The following is a 25,578-nucleotide window of genomic DNA, read 5'->3' as shown; positions in this document are numbered from 1 at the left end:
AAGCCTCTCTCATTTGTGAGTGTCTGCTCAAATCAGCTCTCTCCAGGTTTGCCCTGAATGCAGCCAAAAGAGGCTGGGGATGGTTCAGAGTCCTGTTGGAGGACTATCAGCTTATTACTTGATGTGGGTGAGACTCCTCTCAGGTCCCTTAGCTTATGGTGTTGGATCCCACAACAATGACAGAGGCACTTTTACTTGTTAATCATGGGGGGCCAAATGAGGGTAGGCATCTTATGCTGTCATAATGCTGATGTCATTCCTCAAAATTCAAATTTCTGTGAAGAATTTTTATTTTCACCCTGGTATGGATTTTTCCTTCTTACACTTTACCATCACATATTTTTCTTTAAGATGAATTATCTCTTGTCATAAGAAATAGATGTTGGTCAAACTTTTCTTATATTCATTTACCTGAATGTCTTTTTTCCCATTATGATGATTTGATGTTCAGTAAAACATGGATACTAGTTAAAAGTTTTTCCATAATAAAATTGAAAAGATAATAACAATGACAAAGGCTAATACTAAGCAAGTTTTATTATGTGATAGGCACAAATGTAGAATTCACATAACAAGCCTCTGAGGTGAGCTCATTATGCCCGCATTACCATAAGCACATTATATATGCATATAAAAGGATCTGTTGAAGAATAAGTTGGTTAACATTAGGGAAATAACTAGGTCTGAATGTTGGTCAAGGGAAGTAGAGCTTATATATCATAGTATAAGTCTTTAAAAGCAGAAGAGACCCCATACATTTTCTCTGAAATGAACAATAAAAAATAAAGACACATTCAAAAGGGGCCATCAAGGTAATACTTTATAATGGCAAAATTTTCAATATTTGACAAAAGGGGCTTGATAAAGACAGGTGAATACTTTCAAGGCAACAGAAGAGTAACAATATATTTACAAAGACTATTAAAGGCTGGTTATAGTATAGCATAATCACACTTTTCAAAAACAATGACATAGTCTTAAAAGGTTTGCTATAAAAGTTTGACAATGATTGTCTATGGTTGGTATGATTACAGATAACTATTTTTGTTTATATCTACATTAATATAGAAAAGAACTGTTTTGCAAAAAGAGTATAGACTTTGTAAAAAGGAAAGTAAAACAAGCTTCCAAAAAAAAAAAAAAAAAGATACAGATCCACAAGATATTGAAGGATACTTAAAAGTAACAGTAACAACACAAACAAAATGGAACACAGATACAAACACACATATGCAAATTTAGAAAATGAAGACTGACCTGATACCCATGCTTCATATGTATAAAAAATATAACTTACCATCAAACAGGCAATAAAAAAATACAAAAATAGATATGGTTATTAAATAAATGGTATTCAAATGAGAAAGAGGGAGAAGGGCAAATTTAGACCCTCAATAAATAATTTAATTTTGAGATGGATCAGTAAACAAAAGTAGCAGGGTTAGCCCCGAAATGAATTTTTCAATGTTTAAAATAAAGGCGAAATACAATAAACAGTTTTTAAATTTTTAATATTCACAAGTATGAATTTTCCAAAAATAATGAAAGAATGACTATAAGAGATCTTCAGAGTGGTTTTTCTTTTCCTGTATAAATTCCCACAGACTAAGTGGTAAAGCATAAGTAAGGCATTTGTACCTTAATTACATTTGTGGTGACTCTCCCTAATATGTGTCCTGCGTCCTTCCTTAACCACATAATCCTAACGTAAATTTCCAATTCACAGAGCTACTCACTGATATGACTTTTTTTATGTTGCTGAATCTCTGAACCCCTCCCAAAAGCCTTTCCACATTCCTTACATTCATAAAGTTTCTCACCAGTATGAATTTTCTGATGTTGAGTAAGGCTTGAGCCAGTACCAAGATTCTTCCCACATTCCTTACATTCATAAGATTTTTCACTAGTGTGTATTCTCTGGTGCCGATTAAGAGCTGAACCACTACTGAAGGACTTTCCACATTCTTTACATTCATATGGTTTTTCACCAGTGTGAATTAGCTGGTGTTGGATAAGTTTTGAGCCACTACCAAAGGCCTTGCCACATTCTTTACATTCATAAGGTTTCTCACCAGTATGAATTCTCTGATGTTGAGTAAGGTCTGAACCACTACTAAAGGCTTTCCCACATTCCTTACACTCATAGGGTTTCTCACCAGTGTGCATTCTTTGATGCTGAATAAGTTTTGAACCACTTCTAAAGGCCTTCTCACATTCCTTACACTCATAGGGTTTCTCACCAGTGTGAATTCTCTGATGCTGAGTGAGATCTGAGCCACTATTAAAAGCCTTCCCACATTCCTTACATACATAAGGTTTCTCACCAGTATGAATTCTTTGATGTCGAGTAAGGGCTGATCCAAAACTAAAAGCCTTCCCACATTCATTACATATATATGGTTTTTCACCAGTATGAATTCTCTGATGCCGAGTAAGGGCTGAACCACTACTAAAGGCCATTCCACATGCTTTACATTCATAAGGTTTCTCACCAGTATGAATCCTTCGATGTTGAGTAAGGTTTGAACCACTGCCAAAGGCCTTTCCACAATCCTTACATTCATAAGGTTTCTCACCTGTGTGAATTCTGTGATGCCGAGTAAGGGCTGATTCAAAACTAAAGGACTTCCCACATTCCTTACACTCATAAGGCTTTTCACCACTGTGAATTATCTGATGTCGAATAAGGCCTGATCCAAAACTAAAGGCTTTCCCGCATTCTTTACATTCATATGGTTTCTCACCAGTATGAATTCTCTGATGATGAGTAAGGTTGGAGCCACTACCAAAGGCCTTTCCACATTCACTGCATTCATATGGTTTCTCACCAGTATGAATTCTTTGATGGTAAGCAAGGTTTGCACCACTACCAAAGGCCTTGCCACATTCTTTACATTCATAAGGTTTCTCACCAGTATGAATTCGCTGATGTCGAATAAGGACCGATACAAAACTAAAATCCTTCCCACATTCCTTACATTCAAGGAGTTTCTCATCAGTATGTATTCTCTGATGCTGGGTATTGAAAGTGGGCATGTCTTCAGAAGTAAATATCATTTGACTGAAATGTCCTTCCTGAGACTCCTGTTTTCTCTCAAACTGGCTTTTACATTCCCAATCACCTCTGAAACTTGAACACTCAATGCTGTTTTTTATAAGTCTTTCCATTATCTCTCATCAGGATGATTCTATTCCATAAATATCCTTTTTCAGAAATAATTTCTTGGTCTCAACCTTGATTCACAGTCTGAAAGAAAATATAAAAGCAAACATTCACTTTTTTTGTGTTCTGGGAGAAAAAACTTTTATAATAGAAATGAAAAGATTTAACTGAAACTAATTTTCATAAAAACTGAGTAACTTATACAGTTCTCAAATATGATTGGGCAATTTGACAAATAGAAAAGGAAAGTAAAAAGAAGTCACACTGGAAGGTGAAGGAGATATTTAGGAAAACAGATTAGTCAGGTGTTCCTAAATAGTGATTTAAATAAAAATCCCCTTCAAGCACGGGGAGCTTGATAAATATAAAGATGTCTAGGCTCTACCCCTATTTTGTTAGAGAATAAATCTAGTGCCATATACATTTTTAAATGTGGGTAATTACCATTTAACTCATTTCTTAGGGTTGTTTGGATCATTAAGAAACTACAACTAGAAGGAAAAATCTAGGATAAATAATCAAGTAACAAACATAAATTGCATATAATCTGAAGGAAATAGAAGAGAATATTACTCCAGATATAGCAGTATCCTGATGAAAGATTAATATGATGAATGAGCAATGCAGAAGGAAGAATCTATGGTGATTAGAATGTGGCTTATTTATGCCATTTGATAAAATCCATGTTTGCCTAGGGAGTCTATGAGGTTAAGCTTGGGAGAACAAAAAAGGGGACTCGGCAAAAGCTGCTGTACTTGAGAATCTAGTTTTAAGGTATGAGAGAAGGAAAGAGCAGATAGAGGTAATGTGATACTATTGGCAGATTGCAAGGATGCAGATAGATAAGTATTCTGAACCCTGGCTCTAATAATTATTTAATGATTCTGAAATCACACATAATATATTTATGTAGTTGTATAAAGTAACTGTACAGTGTTCCATAGCTACTATTTTGGAAGACCTACACGCCAGAAAAGAGACTAGGAAAAAGAATGGATTTTAAAATATCAATTAAGTCCCTGAGCAAATACATCAAACCCCAAAGGTGAAAACATCTGAGCTCCATTCTCTTCTTATAACACATCCAGCAAGATTGTTTGGAGTAGGCCTAAATAGGTCCTGAGATTGTTCTTTCCATCTCCACTGTCAACAGATGATCCAGGTCAAAATTTTCTTTTATTTGGACACAAAAGCAGAATTTTATTTATTTGTCTGCCTTTCCAGTTTTACACCCTTAGCAGCCAGAGTGATATTCAGCCTGGCACTGTTCTGTTAAAAATGCTTCAGTGATTCCCCATTGTCTTTTGGATAAGATCTGTACTCCTTAACTTGGTCTTAATAATTCCTCAGTAATCTACCTCCTGCCTGCCTCTTCAACCTGATACTTCTCTCCCCTCAACAATAAATTATAGCTACACTGGTCTTCTCAGTTCTTCAAATGCACTAAACTGTAACACTCCCCCAACACACACACACAGACAAAATGATTTCATCTGCCCTACATATTAGTCCATACTCCCTCTCCACATCGTTAAGGTCCCTGCTAAGTGGCATATCCTATAAAGATCTTTTCTGAATACTCAGTCTTAATTATGCACATCCCACCATTACCTCTCAAAGCACTTCCCCCCCCCCTTTTATTTCCTTCCATTCTTTGTATTTTGTTTTGGTAAGGCTCGATTACACATTTGTCTCCTATAATTGCAAATTTCATATTTGAATTTTGCTTAACGTCTGTCTGCTACAGGAGAGCCAACCATCAGGAAGGAAGTATAACCAATATGTTACTTTAATCAACTTGAACTCTGGCACATGCAAAAAAATCAAAATACATTTAATGAGTGCCTAATATAATAAATTAGTTTCAAAATTCATGATCCTTAAAAATAAACATCTAAAAACAAGATTTCTCTAGAAAGAGAATACACTTTCTCTCAAAGAGGACAAGTGGATCACATGCAGTTTTTCCTGCCCTTTTAAAAGCCTCACTAAAACCAATGAAATGGATTTTTTTAAAAAGGACCAAATACTCAGGTAAAGAGAATTAAAGAGGAGATAGAAGCAGCAAAACTTCTGAAGTTAGAAACCATGAAAATAAATGATGACTAACTTAACAAACCAAAGAAGGATGAAACCTAACTCAAAAAGTAAGCAAAACCCAGAGAAGGAGGATTTATGCTGCAGAACCCCAGAAAAGCTTAAGAAATGCGGGCACTATGTACCTGTGGAAATTTACTAGTTGGCATACAAAAAGTTAAGTCAGGTTCATAGTGTCTGCTCTAAAATACAGAGAGGCAAATATCATCACATATTAAAGGAAAACCTATAATTAAAAAAAAAGATTAAATAAACCCCAAAGAACTTAGAAGAGAAGCTACATAAGAAAACAAAAATTTCAGAAGCCACCATTAATATCCTGAGAGGGACATGAGAAATTATTTTACATGGTAGAAAAATAAGATGGCATAAAAAGGAATGAGATGAAAAAAAGAATCTTAGAAAATGAAAATATAAAGTGGGAATAAAAACAAGTAATTAAAAAGATTAAAAGATAAACGAAAGAAATCTCTTTTAAAAGCACAATATATGGAAGTGGAAAACGTATGAAAATTGGAAGGTCATGCAAGGCAGCTCAATATCTAGTGGAAAGAGATCATTTTTAAAAGTGTGCTAAGCATCTGCCAAGTGTCAGGCAGGGTGCTAGAAGGAATAAAGAAATCTGAAAATCATCATTTTGAAAACATCAATCTAACTGATTCAGGCAAGGATTCTCAGTAAATTCTAAAACCAGAAAGTGAATGGTTGTAGAGAAAAAGGATATTCACTGGTCTCATAGTATCACTTCACAGACTATTCACTAATTATAAAGGGAAAAATATATCTTTACACTGGGAAGATTAAGTATTCACCACCTTTAACCTTAAGTTAAAAAAAACTGGGCACCACCAATAGTGCAACAACCTGTGCTTCCCAATGTAATGCAATAAAAGGTACACGACCCTATCACCTACACAGTATGCTTGCCAAATACTTAAACTGAATCTAAGCCTCCAATTTCCATGAGAAAGCCATCAGACAAATGGAGGTTGCTGAGACAGTCTATAAGACTGTCCTGAATTGTCTAAAACATTCAGTGCCTTATTAAACAAAACAAAAAAAGAAAGAAAAGAAAAGAAAAGAAAAGAAAAGAAAAGAAAAGAAAAGAAAAGAAAGGAAAGGAAAGGGAAAGAAAGAAAGAAAGAAAGAAAGAAAGAAAGAAAGAAAGAAAGCCTGTTATAGATTAAAAGAGTACTAAAGAGACCCAACAACCAAATATAATCGTGAATCTTGACTGGATCCTAGATCAAACAAGTGACCAAGTAAATGAACAAAAAACATTACATCAGCTAAAAAAAAAAAAAAAACAAAAAAAAAAACACATTTTTGGGGAACCACTGGAAATACCTGAACATGAAATGTCTGAGGTGATAGTAACGAGTTAATGTAAATTTTCATAGATTTGCTATGTCATTGTTATTGTTTGGAAAATGTCCTTATACCAAGGGGATGCATGCTAAAAGTATTAAGGGTAAAATGTCCAGATGTCTCCAACTTAATTTCAAATGATTCCGGGAGGGGGTGGGGGTGGACTATATTTGCGAGTGAGTGAGTGTGTGTGTGTGTGTGTGTGTGTGTGTGTGTGTGTGTGTGTTTAGGAAGATAAAGCAAATGTGGCAATGTGTTAACAACTAGCAATTTTAAGTGATTACTAAATAGGGCATATAGGTTACACTGGAACATTCTTTCAATTTTGCTGTATATTAGAAAATTTTCAAAGAAAACAGAAATTACAGATTGTTTTAGAAAGTAGCATTTAAGAAATTTTCCAGACTTGAAGGACATGAATCTCCACATTTAATGGACTCACTTGATACCTAACATAAAGAGTAAAAATGATTCACACTAAGACATATTTTACATTAGGTTCCAGGACACTAGGAACAAAGAAAAGACCATAAAAGGCTCCAAAGATTAAAAATAGGGCATAAATAAAAGTGCAGGAATGAAAATGGCTTTGGAGTTCTCAATAATATTCTAAGCTAGAGTCGTAACTACAAAATTCTAAAGAAAAGTAATTTCAAGTAGAATTACTGACCTGCAAAAGAACCAATGTACTGGCTGAAAAAGCCCTTTTCAGATATACTAGAACTCACAAGTTTAACACATTCATCCGTTCTTACATGCCACCTATATCAAAAACCAATTTTTATAAAATATTTTATTTATTTATTTATTTATTTATTTATTTGAGAGACAGACAGAGTATGTGCACTAGCAGGGGCAGGAAGGAGTGGGAGGGACAGAGGGAGAGGGAGAAGCAGACACTCCACTGAGCAGGGAGCTGAACACAGGGTTGGATCCCAGGACCCTGGAATCATGACCTGAGGTGAAGGTAGATGCTTGACCAACTGAGTCACCCAGTTACCCCCAAAACCAATATTGATAATTTGAAGTTTTCTTGGAGTAAATCAAAAAACAAGAAGGCACGAAATCCAAGAAATAAAAACTTAACATAGAAGATGAGCACAGAATTCAAAAAGGCAAAATTTAAAATAATAGTTGACAGAAAAGAACAAAGGATTGTAGGAGGGTTGTTTAAACACAGGAAAATGACAGGTTTCCCAAAAAATTTATTTTCTGAAAGACTTTGGGTATGAATTAGTGATAGTTGCATGGACAACCAGGCATCACCCTCCCTTTAAAAACAGGCAATATTAACTACTTGGAAAATAAAGTTGTAGAACAGGGTACACATGACTCATACCCCAGTTATGAAAAAATCCATGATAAAGAGTAAAGAAATAAGCCTTACAATGGGAGAAGATATTTATAAAATATTTATCAAAAACCTAGTATCCAAAATATAAAGATGTTTTTCAAACGACTAATAAAAAGCTAAATGATCCAAAAGAAAAAGAACCACTAAATAAATAAGAAGATATCTGTTATAATAAAGAATTTGTCTGGTCTTTGTCCCAGGTTTCTAGATCATAGTTTCTAAAACCCTTGGAATTTCCCAAGTGATAGAAGTGTCTTTGTTATTGGATCACACCTGAGTTTATGCTAATGAAGTAACTCATGGTGTGCCTGTGTAGGTAGCTTGAACACTGGAGGTGATCACCAGAAAGACTGAGCCAACCCAACCTCTGGGAGGGGGGAGTGAAACTGGAGATTGAGTTCAATCATGCATCCAGTGATTAAGCATCCACATAGTGGAACCCCAATAAAAAGTCTGGACACCGAAGCTCAGTAGAACATTCTGGCTGATGAACACATTGATGAACCAGAAAGGTAATGCACTCTAATTCCACGAGGAGATTCTACAGAAACTGTATTTGGGTTCCTTCCCAACTTTGCTTATGTATCCTTCATTTGGCTACTCCTGATTTGTATCCTTACTACTCATAATAAAACTTTAATTTTGAGTATAGTGCTTTCCTGGATTCTAAGAGTCATTCTATTAAATTATTAAACTTGACATGGTGGACACTCATGGGGACCCTTTTTTTTCCAACCAGATTTGTAGCCAGTTGGTCTAAAAAAAGGAGAGATAAACAGTTAAAACGTGTAGATCTGATACTAACTTAGGGTGGCTAGTGACAGAATTCAACTGAAGTAACCAGTTGGGGTTAAAACAGAATAACATCCCAGATGCATGGACGGGAAGACTTAGTAGTGTTAAAAGATGGCAAAACTCAACAATCTGCAGATTCAATGTAACCTCTATCAAAATTTCAATGGCCTTTTTGGAGAAATGAAAAGCTGATCCTCAAATTCATATGGAATGGGCCCTGAATAGCCAAACAATATTGCAAAAGAAAAACAAAGTATGAAGATTACCTCTTGATTTCAAAACTTACTAACAAAAAGTTACAGTAATCAAAAAACACTGTGATACTGACACAAGTATAGATATATAGACCAATGGGATAGAACTGAGAATCTAGAAATAAACCTAAATATCTATGACCAAATGATTTTCAACAGGATGACAAGTCCATTCAATGGGGAAAGAAACATTTAACAAGTGGTGCTAGGACAACTGGATAAACATATGCAAAAGGATGAAGTTAAACCCTCGATCTCACTTCATATACAAAATTAACACATGGAACTGGACCCGCTTTCTTACCCTATACACAAAAATAAACTCAAAATGGATTAAGGACCTAAATGTGAGACCAGAAACCATAAAAATCCTAGTAGACAGCACAAGCAGTAATTTCTCCACAGCAACATTTTTCATGATGCTTATCTCCTGAGGCAAGGAAAATAAAAGTAAAAATAAACTACATCAAAATAAAAAGCTTCTGCACAGCAAAGGAAACAATCAACAGAACTAAATGGAAGAACATATTTTCAAGTGACATATCCAATAAAGGGCTAGTACCCAAAATATATAAAGAACTTACGCAACTCAACACTCCAAAACCAAATAATCCAATTAAAAAATGGGTAGAACCCATGAACAGACATTTCTCCAAAAAAGATTTACAGATGGCCAACAGACACATGAAAAGATGCTCAACATCACTCATCATCAGGGAATTGCAAGTAAAAACCACAATGAGATATCACCTCGCACCTGTCAGAATGGCTAAAATCAGTAACAAAGAAACAACAAGTGTTAGCGAGGACGTGGAGAAAAAGGAAACTTTGGGCACTGTCGGTAGGAATGCAAACTGGTGCAGACACTGTGGAAATCAGTATGGAGACTCCTCAAAAAAATTAAAAGTAGAATGACCATATGATTCAGTAATTCCGCTACGGGGTATTTAACGAAAGAATATGAAAACACTGATTCAAAAAGATCTATCACCTCACACCAGTCAGAATGGCTAAAATTAACAAGTCAGGAAAGGACAGATGTTGGCAAGGATGCAGAGAAAGGGAAACCCTCTTACATTGTTGGTGGGAATGCAAGCTGGTATGACCACTCCGGAAAACAGTATTGAGGTTCCCCAAGAAGTTGAAAATAGAGCTACCCTAGGACCCAGCAATTGCATTACTGGGTATTTACCCCAAAGATACAAATGTAGTGATCCAAAGGGGCACCTGTACCCCAATGTTTATATCAACAATGTCCATAATAGCCCAGATGTCCATCCATAGATGAATGGATAAAGATGTATATATACACAATGGAATACTACTCAGCCATCAAAAAATGAAATCTTACCATTTGCAACAACATGGATGGAACTAGAGAGTGTTATGCTAAGCAAAATAAGTCAATCACAGCAAGACAATAATCATATGATCTCACTCATATGTGGAATTTAAGAAACAAAACAGAGGATCATAGGGGAAGACAGGAAAAAATAAAACAAGACAAAATCAGAGAGGGAAACAACCCGTAACAGACTCTTAATCATAGGAAAGAAATTGAGGATTGCTAGAGGGGAGGGCGGTGGGGGGTGAGGTAACTGGGTGATGGACATTAAGGAGGGCATGTGATGTAATGAGCACTGGGTATTATATAAGTCTGATGAATTACTGACCTCTACCTCTGAAACCAATAATACACTCTATGTTAATTAATTGAATTTAAATTTTAAAAAGTAAAAAAGAAAAGGAAAAAAAAAGATCTATGCACCCCTGTTTATTGCAGCATTATTTACAATAGCTAAATTATAGAAGCAACTCAAATGTCCATCAATAGACAAGTGGAAAAGATGTGGTATATATATATATATATATATATAATGGAATATTACTCAGCCATAAAAAAGAATAAACTCTTGCCATTTGCAACAACATGGACAGATCTAGAGAGTACAATGCTAACTGAAATAAGTCAGTCAAAAACAAATACCATATGATTTCACTCATATGTGGAATTTAAGAAAAAAAGCAAAGGAAAAAAGAGACAAAAAAGACTCAAGTGTACAGAACAAACTGGTGATTATCAGGGGAGAGGTCAGTAGGGGGACGGATGAAATAGACAAAAGGGATTAACAGTAACCTTACTGTGATGAACACTGAGTAATGTATAGAATTGTTGAATCACTATATTGTACACCTGAAACTAATCTAACACTGTATGTTAAGTGTACTAGAATTTAAAAAACTTAAAGCCCTCTTCCATAAAAATTGGCTTAACAATTAAAAAAATTAACTCAAAACGGATCAATAGCCTAAACATAAGAGCTAACCCATAAGACTCTTTTTTAAAAGATTTTATTTATTTATTTATTTGAGAGCGAGAGACAGAGTGCAAGAGAGAGAGAGAGGGAGCACAGCAGGGTGGAGGGGCAGAGAGAGAAGCAGACTCCCCTCTGAGCAGGGAGCCCAACACGGGGCTTGATCCCAGGACCCCAGGATCATGACCTGAGCTGAAGGCAGACGCTTAACCAACTGAGCCACCCAGGCCCTCCTATATAAAACTCTTTCAAGAAAACATAGAGATTTATAAATCTTTGTGACCTTGGAATTGGCAATATGTTCTTAGTAATCATACTATTACAAGTATTTGACAAGTATTACTTGCACTTTGTAAAGTACAAGTAATGAAAAAATACATTTTAATTCATCAAAGTTAAAGGTTTTGTGCTTCAAACAGCTAAGGGTGTTTTATGGGGTGAAGAAAATTTTGAAAATAGAGAGAGCTGATGTATGCACAACATTGTGAAGACAGGTTACATACCCTGGAATTTACACTAACTACAACTGAATTATACACTTTATTTTTTTTTTAAAGATTTTATTTATTTATTCAACAGAGATAGAGACAGCCAGTGAGAGAGGGAACACAAGCAGGGGGAGTGGGAGAGGAAGAAGCAGGCTCATAGCGGAAGAGCCTGATGTGGGGCTCGATCCCAGAACGCCGGGATCACGCCCTGAGCCGAAGGCAGACGCTTAACCGCTGTGCCACCCAGGCGCCCCGAATTATACACTTTAAAATGGTTAACTATTATGTGAATCCACCTAAATAAGAAAAACCTTTGAAAAAAAGAAGTCAAAAGAAAACTGGAATAAAAAGATATTGTTTCATTAATAATTAAGATATTGTAAATTAAAACCATAATGACAGATCACTATAAATACATCAGATAAAAAGTGTAAGGATTCCAAATCTTGGCAAAGATGTGAAGCAGCAGGTAAACATACACTGTTAGAAACAGAATCTTATAGAACCACCCTGAAAAAGTTTGGTATTATTTAGGTTAATATACATATTCCTATGATTCAGCAATTATGCTCCTAGGAAAAACATATACTAGAATGTTTATAGCAACATTTTTTATTAAGAGCAAATAGATGAAAACCCCAATATCCACAAAAAATACATATTGGATAAAGTAAAGTATGATATAGTCATACAGCTATTGAAATGCAATAGCACGTGGCATTGAAAATAAACAAGATACATGTAAACTATTCCATATGAATTAATTTTAAAAATATTAGACACAAAATTAACAAGACACACAGTATGATTTAATTTATATAAAGTTTAAAAGCAGGCAAAATTATAAACATTCTTTAGGTTGTCACAAATAGTTGGTAAAATGGATGTCTATAATAGCAGAGGAATTATTTTTACAAAAGTCTTTTTGAGGGTTACACTTCAGTAGGAAGTAAAAAAAGATTAATTTTGTTTGGGTAGGCAAAGGTATTTGAGGTAACAGCAAAGTATTTTTTAAACTGCATGATGGTTACATGGGTTATTATTTTTTAAATATTTTTTTTTGGTCAAATATTACTGCATGTTTCTGTGAGGGTGTTTTTTTTTTAAGATTTTAAAAATTTATTTATTTATTTATTTATTTGACAGAGAGAGAGAGTACAAGCAGGAGAGCTGCAGGGAGAGGGAGAAGTAGGCTCCTGCTGAGCGGACAGCCCCATGTGGGGCTCGATCCCAGAACCCTGGGATCATGACCTGAGCCGAAGGTAGATGCTTAAGCATCTTCCACTGAGCCACCCAGGAATCCCTCTGTGAGGGTGTTTTTGAATGAGTTCAACATTTAAATAAGTAAATTGACTTGTGAGTTAAAGACTGAGGAAAGCATATTGCCTTTCCTAATATGGGTGGGCCTCATACAATTAAAGGCCTGAACAGAACAAAAGTCTGATCCCCCAGTGAATAAAGGGAATTTCTCCTGCATGACTGCATTCTAGCTGGGCCATCAGTTTTCTTCCTGCCTTTTAAACTCAAACTGAAACAGTAGTGCTTCCCAGATCTCGAGCTCACTGGCCTTTGCACTGGAATCTACCATTAGTTTCTGGTTCTCTAGCTTGTGGACTGTAGATCTTGGGGTTTGTCAGCCTCCATTATTGCATGACACAATTCCTTATTATATATTTATATAGTTCCTATTGGTTCTGATTCCCTGGAGAACCCTGACAAATCTCCCTCCCCTTCTTCAATGTATATATCCATACATATATGTGGATATATGTATGTGTGTGTGTGTGTGTGTGTGTGCGTTTAAGAATCATTGTACGTGTACAGCACTATTTAGTGAGCCTAATCTTTTTTGGTTTTTCTTTTTTTTTTCTTTTAAAAAAAATTTTTTTAAGGTTTTATTTATTCATTTGACAGAGAGAAAGAGACAGCCAGCGAGAGAGGGAACACAAGCGGGGGCGTGGGAGAGGAAGAAGCAGGCTCCCAGCGGAGGAGCCTGATGCGGGGCTCGATCCCAGAACGCACGGATCACTCCCTGAGCCGAAGGCAGACACTTAATGACTGAGCCAGCCAGGCACCCTGGTTTTTCTTAGTATAACTGAAAACAAGAGTTTGAGAAAATTCAAGAAAACTGCCTTTCCCTAAGTGAGAATAAACTTGCATTTTGTCCATGATATATTAGCTAATTTTATTTTTTTTATATCATTCCTGGAGATTTGGATCCAAACTATCTTGGTTAAGATCATTAGCTCTGAAGTCTGACAAACCCAGCTTTCAATACAGGTCTAAAATCCAGGTCTGAATACTTACGTCCTTGGGTAAATTATTTGCCCCTCTAAGACTCAGTTTTCTCCTCTATAGAATATTGGCAAAAAATTATCAGTTTCTAAGGTGTTATATACAGTGCCTTACACATAATAAAGCTCAAGAAATGGTATTTTCATTTATTAATTATCCTTTATTATGCCATACAGTTATTTTGTGTAAGTCCACAAAATCATAATAAAAAGTGTTCTGTTAGACATTTCACTCCGTGAATTGCCAGATACTCTATTACTTTTTTGTTCCTGATTCTCTATTATTATTGTATCAGAATTTCATTTTAAATCTTATTGTTTTAAGATACCACAACTTTATAAAATGATTTAACATAAATGGTAACATATGACAAGCACACCAATATTGGGGAAGGCATTGCTACATTCTTTTGTGTTCAAAATCTACATATGATTTGAGAAATAAGACATGCAAATTCCTCCTGAGGTAAGTCATCTTTCTTGGATGTCTCTAAACTCCTCTTTCTGACTGTACCAACAAGAGCCCAAAGTGGTTATTCTCTATAAATAGTGTGCATCCCTAGAGTTAAAAATACACTGCCTGTAGTTGTAATGGGTCATCACTGTTGGCTTCTGTTCCAGAGACCTAAGTCTGTGTCTTTTTTTTAAAGACACTTTTTTTTAAAACTTTATTTATTTGAGTAATCTCTACACTCAACATGGGGCTCAAACTCACAACCCCAAGATCAAGAGTCTCATGCTCTTCTGACTGAGCAGCCAGGTGCTCCTAGATCTATAGAACTCAGAAAAACCAGTTGGTGTTCATTGGTTCAGATAGTAAGTCTCTCAAATGCCTTATCCTTCCCAAAGGTCCCATCTGATTATACAATAATCAGTGAACAGAGATTGATCTAATTTTAAATTAGCATCATATCATGATGTAATTTATCTCTTTTTTTGGCTTTGGTTTGTCTTTGATCTTTCCTTTTCAGAGAAAAGCACAGTCAACTTAACCCAGTCTATTTGTATAATATACATTAAAGAATTATCCTTTATTTAAAAAAAAAAGGCAAGATGAGTATTTAGAAAATTGTTAGCGCTTACTATACTTTCCTTTGTCTTTTTTCAAGAAGTAGTCATGTTATATATAAAGGACACCCTCCTGGGCAGATATCATGGCCTCCTGGACACAGCACTGTATTGTTGAAGGTGCACTGATGGGCAATAAAGACAGTGCTCCACATGTCAGATTTATCTTCTCATCTCTTGGAGACCTGAATTCAAACCCAGAATATATTTTATACATGCCTGAATGTACAAAGCTTTTTTTAACTTCAAATTAAAAAAAAAAAAAAAACAGAGTACACTCCCCAGTTTATCTGATAAAACGAGTATAGCCATGATGCCAAATAACAAAACAACTATAAAAGAAAATAATTTCAGGCTGAGCTAACTTATAAACATAGATATAAAAATGGAAAAAATTCTAGCAAACTAAATACAGTAAGTAATAAAAAAGAAAAGACTATAAGTTTATTTTATTCAAGGAAGATAAGATTCCTCTAACATTAGAAAATATATTAACATAATTAACTTTGTTAACAGATTAAAGAGAAAAAGCAAAATTATCTCCAATAAACAGAATAATTTGATGAAATTCAACATCCAATTATTAAAAAGAAAAAAGAACTTAAAAACCTGTGAGTAGAAGGAAATTTCCTTATACTGATGAATGGTACCTATAAAATACAAGAAAGAACATACCAAATGATGAAAAAGTAAATGGATGTCCTTAAAAGTTGTAGCAAGTAAAATATATAAACCACTGGAAAGCAAGAAACCAAATTGATGTTTGCAGATCTTATGACTGCCTACAAGGAAAAAATGCAAAAGATTCTCTAACAGATTGTTATATTTAATAAAAGATTTCACAGAACTCTTAGAAATAAACCAGAAAACAGGCCAACTGCATCTCTACATACCAGCAACAAAGTTAGAAAAATACATTTTATTTAGGGGTGTCTGACTGGCTCAGTCAGTAGGACAGGCAACTCTTGATCTTGGGATTGTGAGTTCGAGCCCCACATTGTGTATAGAGGTTACTTTAAAAAAATAAAATACGATATAAAAAAGAAAAAGAAAATACATTTTATTACAAATAGTATCACTGCAAAGTACTTAGAAATGTATACTGTGTGAACAGAATTATAAAAGTGGACTGACATATTAAACAACACCAAAATATATGGAAATGTCATTTCTTATTAAAAGGAAGCATCAACTTTGTAAAGCCATCAACTCTCCTGAGTAATCTATATATTCAATGCAATTGTAACCAAAATTACAAGTTTCTCATGGATCTTGACAAGATGACTTTCTAACCTATATATAGAAGACTAAGGGACACTCCTTAAAAATAAGCTGGAAGGGCTTGCTCTATCAGATGTCAAGACTTACTACAAAACAATACTCACTGACTGTGGCATTGGCACAAAGAAAAAATTAGAGAACTATGGCACAGGAGACTGAGTCAGGAATACACTCACACACATATGGAAACCTATGATCAGACAATCCTGGCACTGCAACTCTTCCAGATTAAATAAGACTAAAAGAGAGAGGATACTAAATTCAATGTGTGATCCTAGACTGTTTCCTGGACAGTGCCTGGGGAACAGAGGATGAGGGCACAGTGAGTTGCTACAAAAAACATTATTGGGACCAGTGAAAAATCTTGAATATAGACTGTTAAATAAGAGTACTGTGTAATTGTGTAAATTTCTTATTTTAATAAGTGTACTGTGGTCATGTAAGAGAATACTTTTGTTCTGAGAAAATAACAAACAGACATGTTTAAAGGTAAAGAAGCAAATGTCCACAACTTATTCTTAAATATGCATTGTGTATGTGTGTGTGGGCACGTGCAAATATAGAGGGAGCAACTACAAGCACATACAGGAATGATCCTGCAAATGAGGCAAAAGTAAACTGTTGGTGAATATGAGTAAAGAGTATACAAGAATACTTTGTACTATTCTTGTAACTTTTCTGCAAATTTGAAATTTAATCAAAATTTAAAGTTACCCAAAACAAGACATATCATTAAATAATTCTCATGTTAAATATGAAACTAAATAGAAATATAATATATCTAGAAATGAAGTGAAAAGGAGAGCAATATATATAAAAAACATAGACACAGGAAAATTACAAAGAAAAAAATTAATAACATTAAGCTTTAAAAAATAAAATAAAACTGATCTAAATTCAATATTGTAACAAAATAGCAGGAAAGGATTAATGAAGATAAAAACAGAATACGAAAATTTTAAAATATGTAAGATTCACAAAACTCAAAACTTGCTTTTGAAAAGCATGAAGACTGCTGATTAAACAAGTGTGAAAACTATTTTATATTTTCTCCCAACACACCACTAAAATGACCAAACAATGTCATTAATCAAAATATTAATTGCTGGCAAGAACACAGGTATGCCATACGGGATCAAGCCCCACGTCAGGCTCCTCCACTATGAGCCTGCTTCTTCCTCTCCCACTCCCCCTGCTTGTGTTCCCTCTCTCGCTGGCTGTCTCTATCTCTGTCAAATAAATAAATAAATAAATCTTTAAAAAAAAAAAAATTCCAGAGCTTGAACATCACTCCAGACCAATTAAATCTCAATGTTTTTCTCGTCACTTTGCATGAGCTTTTAAGTCATTAATTCGCAACTGTGACAGCATTCTAGAATCATCTGGTGCTCTTTTAAAAATGATGATACTCAGGCCATATCCCAGATGAATTAAATCAGAATCGTTGTGGGCAGGACCTTAACCAAGGTTAAGAATAACTAGCATAAATTAAAAGAAAATATTAGTCCTCTGCCCCTATTTGTTGCAAGTGCTTTTTGGCACCTCATGTAGCCATAAGTAAACTAACTGGAAGTGGAGAAACACGTTCTGTCAGAGAAAGCTAGGCATACTATGAAGTGAACAAGATATTGTGAAGTTTAACTTATAAATATTTACTGAAGTTTAAAATATGTGTATTCTATTGTTTCCATAATTTCACTTCTAGTATATACCTTAGAGAAAGCCTATACATAAACGTTCATTAGAACAGTGATTGCCACAGTCATAACTATATGAAACTAAGTATTTAAAAACCAAAAAATGATTAAACATACCACAGTACTACAAAATATGGTCTTACACGAAGCAACTAAAGTGAGGTAGTTCTATACTTATGTGTACAATACTTCACACAGAATGAGGAAGCAAGTTTCTGAATGGGAACAATAACTACCAAATGACTGACACTAAGTGAATCTTCTAAGTGAATGTTCTAAGAATCCTGTTGTAAGGATTTTACATGAACCAACTCAAACCTTGGACCAACCCTATGATGCAATTATTTTCCACATTTTGCAGCCTATACTTAGAATTCTCTTTACACAGATATACTTTTATGTGACAAAACAGTACCACATACATGTGTGCATATATTTAAATGCACAGGATACAGGTAAAAAGGATAAATAATTAACTTAGAACAGTGGCTACCTTTGGTACTTTTTGTAGATACCGGGGAACAGGGACTCTGGTCGCATGGCATGGAAGCCTCTCCATAACATATAAATTATTTTTATAAGAAAAATATATAATTATGATTTAACTAAAAATAAAACTTAAAAAGGAAAACACTAGCATTCAGGCTAAGGAGATACTTGTTTATAAAGGCAATAGTTTGTAAGCTAACCATATTCAACAAAAGGGGCTTGATAAGATGCTAACACTATGAAACCATGACAACTCATGGTAATGATACATGTATAAAAGCATGACAGTTGTTCAGAATGTATTTTGGCATGATAAAGATGGTTTACAGGTCAGTGGCCATAGTATGATCACATTAAAGAAAGAATTCTAAACATTTGCTCTAACAATTTGTCAGCAGTCTTTAATTGACAGGACTACAGATGACCTTTTCTTTTATTTCTGCTTCTCTGTATTTTCTAAATTTGCTGTAATAAAGAATTATTTTATAATGAAAGGAACAGAGAATACAGCTATTTTCAGAAAAAAAAAGTGACGTATTTGATCAGGTATTCAAAGATTTATAAAAGGAAATGATCTAAACATGGCACAGGTACAAGCACAGATACATAAATTTTTTAAAAGTTTAATAGATAATACAACCTATTTAAATAATATAACACCAAGTAGACAATTCAAAGTAACGGAAAAGGAAATAAGTTATTACTAGATAAAAGATACTGGAGCAATACTGAGGAAATGAAAAAAACTGAATTTAGATCCCCAATACACAGCAAAACAAATTTATAATGGTATGTATATAGGAGAATTGAAATGTATAATTCTGGCTCTCAGTGATTTACAAAACATTTGGGGAGCAAAATTTGACTCTAAAATCCTTTGCGGAATAAGGCTGGACACATCATGCTCCCTGACTTTAAAGAATATTATTGTTTTTATAAAGTAATCAAAACAGTATGCAATTGACATAAAAAAAGACACACAGATCAGTGGACCAGAAATAAACCCACACACCACAAACCCAGAAATAAACTATGGCCAATTAATTTCGACAAAGGAGCCAAACATATACAAAAGGGAAAGGACAGCCTCTTTAATAAAAATGGAAAAACTAGACGTCACATGCAAAAGAATGAAACTAGATTATTATCTTACACCATATAAAAAATTAACTCAAAATGGATAAAAGACTTGAACTAAAACCTGAAACCATAAAACTCCTAGAAGAAAACAGAGGCTATTAGCTCCTTGACATTGGTCTTGGATATGATTTTTTGGATATAACTCCACAAGCAAAAGCAACAAAAGCAAAAATAAATGAGTGGACTATATCAAACTAAAAAGCTTCTGAACAGCAAAGGAAATCATCAACAAAATAGAAAGGGAACCTACTGAAGGGAAGAAAATATTTGCAAATCATATACCTGATAAGGGGCATATGATAATATATAAAGAAGTAATACAACTCAATAGCAAATAAACATTCTGATTTAAAAAACGGGCAGAGGTTCCAAATAAACATTGCTCCAGAGAAGACATACAGATGGCCAACAGTACATGAAATGATGCTCAACATTACTAACTATGAGGGAAATGCAAAACAAAACTACAATGAGATATCATCTTACAACTGTTAGAGCGGCTATTACCAAAAATATAAGAAATAATGTGTTGAGAAGGATATGGAGAAAAGGCAACACTCTTGCCCTGCTGATTGGACCGTAAATTGGTGTAGCCACTATGGAAAACAGTATGGAGGTTTCTCAAAAAATTAAAAACAGAATTACCATATGATCCAGCAATTCCACTTTTGAGTATTTATCCAAAGAAAATGAAAACACGAATTCAGAAAGATATATGCACCTTCATGTTCACTGCAGCATTGTTTACAACAGCCAAGATATGGAAAAAATCTGAGTGACCAATAATCAACAAATCAAGATTATTGGAATATTATTCAGTCACTAAAAAGAATGAAATCTTGCCATCTGGGACAACATGTTTGTACCCTGAGGTCATTATGCTAAGTGAAATAAGTCAGACAAAAATAAATACCATATACTTTCACTTATATGTGGAATTTAAACAAACAAATAAAAGCCAAGCTCGTAGACACAGAGAACAGATTGGTAGTTACCAGAGACTGGGGGAGGGGGGTGGTAGTGAAATGGGTAAAGGGGTTCAAAAGGTACAAACTTCCAGTTATAAAACAAATAAGTCATGGGTAGTAAATAATACTGCACTGCATATTTGAATGTTGATAATAGACTAAATCTTAAAAATCCTCATCACAAGAAAAACTACGTATGGTGATGGATATTAACTAGACTTACTGTGGGGTCATTTCAAAATATATACAAATATCAAATCATTATCTTGTATTTCTGAAACTAATATAATGTTACATGGCATTTATACCTCAATTTAAAAAAATCCTTTGGGAACCACCAAAAGGCCGTTAGTTAAGTGCTTCATACTGTAATAGATAGATCCCAAAAACGAGAAGTAGAGGAGAAAGGGAGCTCACATTTATTGAACTTCTGTAGTGTACCAACTGTTCTACACATATTTTATTTCATTCTCAACATTAAGTGAGAACAAGAACCTCTCATTTACAGGTTAAACAGCTCACAGGTGGTATAGCTGAGATCAGAAGCCACATCTGATACTAGAGCCCATGCTTTTTACACCATGTTACAGACAGACTAGCATAGGTAAAATAATCTGAGAGATGATGTTTCTTTTTTTTATTATTCTGAAGAAGCCAGTATTTAAACTAAACAGTTAATGAGAATAGATGGCAAAGATGCAAAGGCAAAAACTATCTGACAAAGGACAGTGGAAGGTAGGGGGAAGAGGAAAGGGCAATTAAAAAAGAAATATAATATGGAGAGAACAGTAAAAGGTACCCTAAAAAGCAGAACTGATCGGACCAGAATGTTATTAAAATAAGAATTTTAGATCATAGATATCTACATCTGTACCTAAGGCTATACCTATTTTTTAAAATTTTTGAACATTTTATTATTTTTGAGAGAGAGAGTGAGTAAGAGAGAGAGAGAGAGAGCACAAGCTGGGGGAGAGGCAGAGGGAGAGAGAGAAGCAGACTCCCTGCCTGATGTGGGGCTCCTGATGCAGGACACTGGGATCATGACCTGAGCCGGGGGCAGACGCTTAAATGACCGAGCCACCCAGGTGCCCCTTTTTATTAAATTTTAAGCATTTTCCACATCCAGCATGGGGCTTGAACTTATAGCCCCAAGATCAAGAGTTGCACGTTCCACTGACTGAGCCAGTCAGGCACCCCCTACCTAATTTTTATATCCCCACTTCCAAAAATGTATTTGAGGAGGCTAAGAGTTAAAGAAAAAAATTTCTAATCATACACAATGGTCATAGGTAACAGGTACTCAGTATCATAAACACAGGCTAAAATTATTACTATGACTTATCATTATTTGAAGTGCTCGGACTCCTGGCACTCAATGCAAAAGATACAATGGATTATACAGTTCCTATTTGCCTAGGACTATTTACAGGAGATAAGCAAGACCTTCTTGAGAAAACCTTAAGAAGACCTAAAATAACAGAGGTTCCCGTTCTTAGAAGAGTCACCAAATTTTTACTCACACAATTATAGATACAACGCAGTTCATCTAAATCACAAAAGATGCTTGAGTGGAACCAAGCTATTTCAAAAAATTTATATGGAAATGAAGAGGAACACAAACAGCCAAGACACTCTTGAAGAACAAGAGGTAAGAGGACTTGCTCCAAATATTATAAAGTCACAGTGAATAAGATAGCATAATACTGCTGCAAGGAGAGAAAAATAGAGCAACGGAACAGAATATAATGTCCAGAAGTAGATGTAGACATACATGATCACTTGATTTTTTACTAAAATGGCACTGCAGATCAGTGTAGAAAAGATGAACTTTACAATATATGATACTGGGACAACTGGGTACCCATATGGGGGATAAAATCACTACCTACAGAAATCAATTCCAGGTAGTGTAAAGACCTACATGTTAAAGCCAAAGACTGGAAAGCTTCTAGAAGAGAATATAAGAAAATCTTCATTATTTCAAGGTAGCAGAAAATTTCTTAAACAAACACTAACCACTGAAAAAGATTTCATAACATTTAAATCCCAAACCTCTATTCATCAAAAGGCACCAGAATGAAAAACCAAGCCAGAGCAGAAGAAAATATTTAGTCACTATTATACAGAATATCTATCTATCTATCTATCTATCTATCTATCTATCTATTTTAATCAGAGAAAAACAACCCAATTAAAAATTGGAAAAACATTTGAACAAGTGTTTTACAAAAGAGAACATCTGGTTGGGCAAGAATTGGTGTTCAGTTTCATTGATAATCTAGGAAATACCAATTAAATGTGATTAATAACATTAGACATCCACCAAATTAGCAAAAATTTAAAAGTATGATGATGCCAAGGGCTGGCACGGATGTGGAGCAAAAACAATCTTTCTAAACAGCTGATACAAGTAAAAACTTGCACAGTATCTTTAGAGAACAGTTTGACATTGTCTAGTAAAACTGAAGACATACAAACTCTATCCCTTAGCAATTTAATCACAATTTTAGCATATATGCTAAAGAAATGCAAGCACACATGTACCAAAATATGTGCACAAAATATTCATAGTCACATCACTTGTAACAGTCAACAAACTGGAAACAAGTCATATACCCATGAAAAGTAGAATGGATAAGTAGTAAACTGTGATGCTATTGTGCAAGATAATATATATACACATACAGCAATGGGAAAAAAATGTACTGTAGTTACAGGAAACATGAATGAAGCTCATATTTTTTATGAAAAAAGACACAAAAGAATGTCTATTAATAATAGAAAACACATAAACTAAACCTTCTGTGATTCTGGAATTCATACACTAAAGTTCTAATGAAAGGCAAAGAACTGATCACAGTAGTCATCACCAGAGGAACACAATTGTTTGTGGAAGGGTACATTAGAGGTTTCTTTAGAGATGGCTGTATTCTATTTCTTAGGTACTCCCTATTGTGAGTCTTTATAATTATGTATTAAATGGCACAAATGAGGAGGATATGCCATTTCTGTATCTAATTTGAGAGAGAAAAAAAAGCCACAGGCATTCAAATAAATATGCACTTCTAAAAATGTTTCACATATTAAATCACATGGGAAAATACTTAAATATAATTTTATGTAAAAATGTAGGCTATTATGGTAAATTCTGAATGAATTCAGTTTTTAAAAATCACATTTTATATACATACATAAAACAGACCAGAAAGAAAATACAAAAAAGTTAGCATTGGTTTTAACTGGGAATTGAAATTTTCTTCAAAAGATGTACTTCTGAAATTATTTAAAATAGTCATGCCTTACTTTTATAAATAGAAAAAAATAGTATTTTTTTTAAAAGACAGCATAAAGGAAAATTAAACCATTTGACAAATTAGTAAGAGAAAATCAAGTGCTCCTCAGGGCTTAGGGATTACAGCCAATCACATTTTCTCAGAGGGGAAATTCCAGGGATCAAGTCACCTAATGGGCAAGAATTTTCAAGAGGAGAAAAGCAGGTAAATTCTTTTTTTTTTTTTTTTAAGATTTTTTTTTAATTTATTTATTTGACAGAGAGACAGCCAGCGAGAGAGGGAACACAAGCTGGGGGAGTGGGAGAGGAAGAAGCAGGCTCCCAGCGGAGGAGCCCGATGTGGGGCTCGATCCCAGCACGCCGAGATCACGCCCAGAGCACGCCCAGAGCCGAAGGCAGACGCTTAACGACTGCGCCACCCAGGCGCCCCAAGCAGGTAAAGTCTTGACAAAGAAAAGGGCATTTCAGGAAACAAGGGGAAACGACAAACTACCTTTCGGGAGCCTTGTGGATGTTCAACAGCCATTCTTTACTCCACTCTGGAAGCCTCTGTGCAAGCAAAGCAGAGCTGAGGAAGAAGAAAACAGGAAACATCAGGTTCTTCTGGGAGCCCAGGCCAACCAACCGCCCGCCATCTATAAATGTAGGTCAGGCAAGACTAGGGCGTCCTGTTCAATTACCAGCATCAAGACAAGAGCAGGGTCACTGCAGTTCTGGGCGGAATCTGTCCCTGAGCTCACAGAGGTCCCCCCGGGAGCAGAGCGCTGGAGTCACAAAGGCAGACAAAGGCGCCCCACAACTACAGTGCTATACGGACACACAGTCCCACAAACTCACACCATGGGGGCACGGGCACCCCAAACCTAAACACAACTGGCTGCACATGGTCACGCAAGCATACACACCACGGGAACAGACACAGTCACAATCGCAGTCATAAGCACCGCACACACTCATATTCACCACTATGGGGACACAGTGACAACAACGAATTGACACGCACCCTACACCAATAACAACACAAATGCATACACTATGGGTAAACACAATCACAGATCTGAGAGTTAAGACATCCCACACCTACAGTTCAGCAAATGGTCATAAACACACACGCACCAACAAGACACCCAGTTTTACAACCGTGGTCAAAGAACACTACAGTCGCAAAAACCCGGTCACACAATTAAATCTCATCACATATAAACAATCATAACCGCAAATCAAGCCCTCCTCCCCGCCCTCACAGTTCCGTACATGCTCACACTGACACAGAGACACAGTCACATTTAGACACACACCCTCCTCACAATCTCCGCTGCTCAGCTGGCTCCCCAACACACCCCGCACAGGCCAGTGGTTCCAGACACGCCGGCCCCAACCCCGGGCTCCAGGCCACCTTACCTATGCCTCCTTGTAGGGTCAGCACCCCTCTACCCTACTTGGACAAGTCGAACACGACAGCTCCCACAGCGCCCGGAGGCCGTCTGCCCCTACCCGCCAGAAGATCCCTCCCAC

General features: G+C 35.4%; 1 protein-coding gene and 1 pseudogene across 1 annotated transcript; both read right to left on the bottom strand.

Annotated features, from left to right (window-relative positions):
• Window positions 1–25,578, bottom strand: part of LOC130541841 (zinc finger protein 850-like) — a 93,752-nt pseudogene extending 68,174 nt beyond the window's left edge.
• LOC113244799 (zinc finger protein 345) lies at window positions 522–25,477 on the bottom strand. The gene is made up of 3 exons (XM_026484435.4): window positions 25,465–25,477; window positions 24,557–24,631; window positions 522–3,247 (listed from the first exon to the last, which is right to left on the bottom strand). The coding sequence occupies exon 3, from the start codon at window positions 3,166–3,168 to the stop codon at window positions 1,729–1,731; it is 1,440 nt and encodes a 479-aa protein (XP_026340220.3). The 5' UTR covers window positions 3,169–3,247; window positions 24,557–24,631; window positions 25,465–25,477; the 3' UTR covers window positions 522–1,728.

The sequence above is a fragment of the Ursus arctos genome, unplaced genomic scaffold, assembly GCF_023065955.2.
Source record: "Ursus arctos isolate Adak ecotype North America unplaced genomic scaffold, UrsArc2.0 scaffold_19, whole genome shotgun sequence".
In the NCBI taxonomy this organism is placed as follows: Eukaryota; Metazoa; Chordata; class Mammalia; order Carnivora; family Ursidae; genus Ursus; species Ursus arctos.
Note: the sequence above shows the minus strand (reverse complement) of the source record. Positions and strands in the feature narration are given on the sequence as shown.

Excerpts from the sequence above, each read along its gene's own strand:
- LOC113244799 (XM_026484435.4), bottom strand. The coding sequence starts at position 3,168 with ATGGAAAGACTTATAAAAAACAGCATTGAGTGTTCAAGTTTCAGAGGT.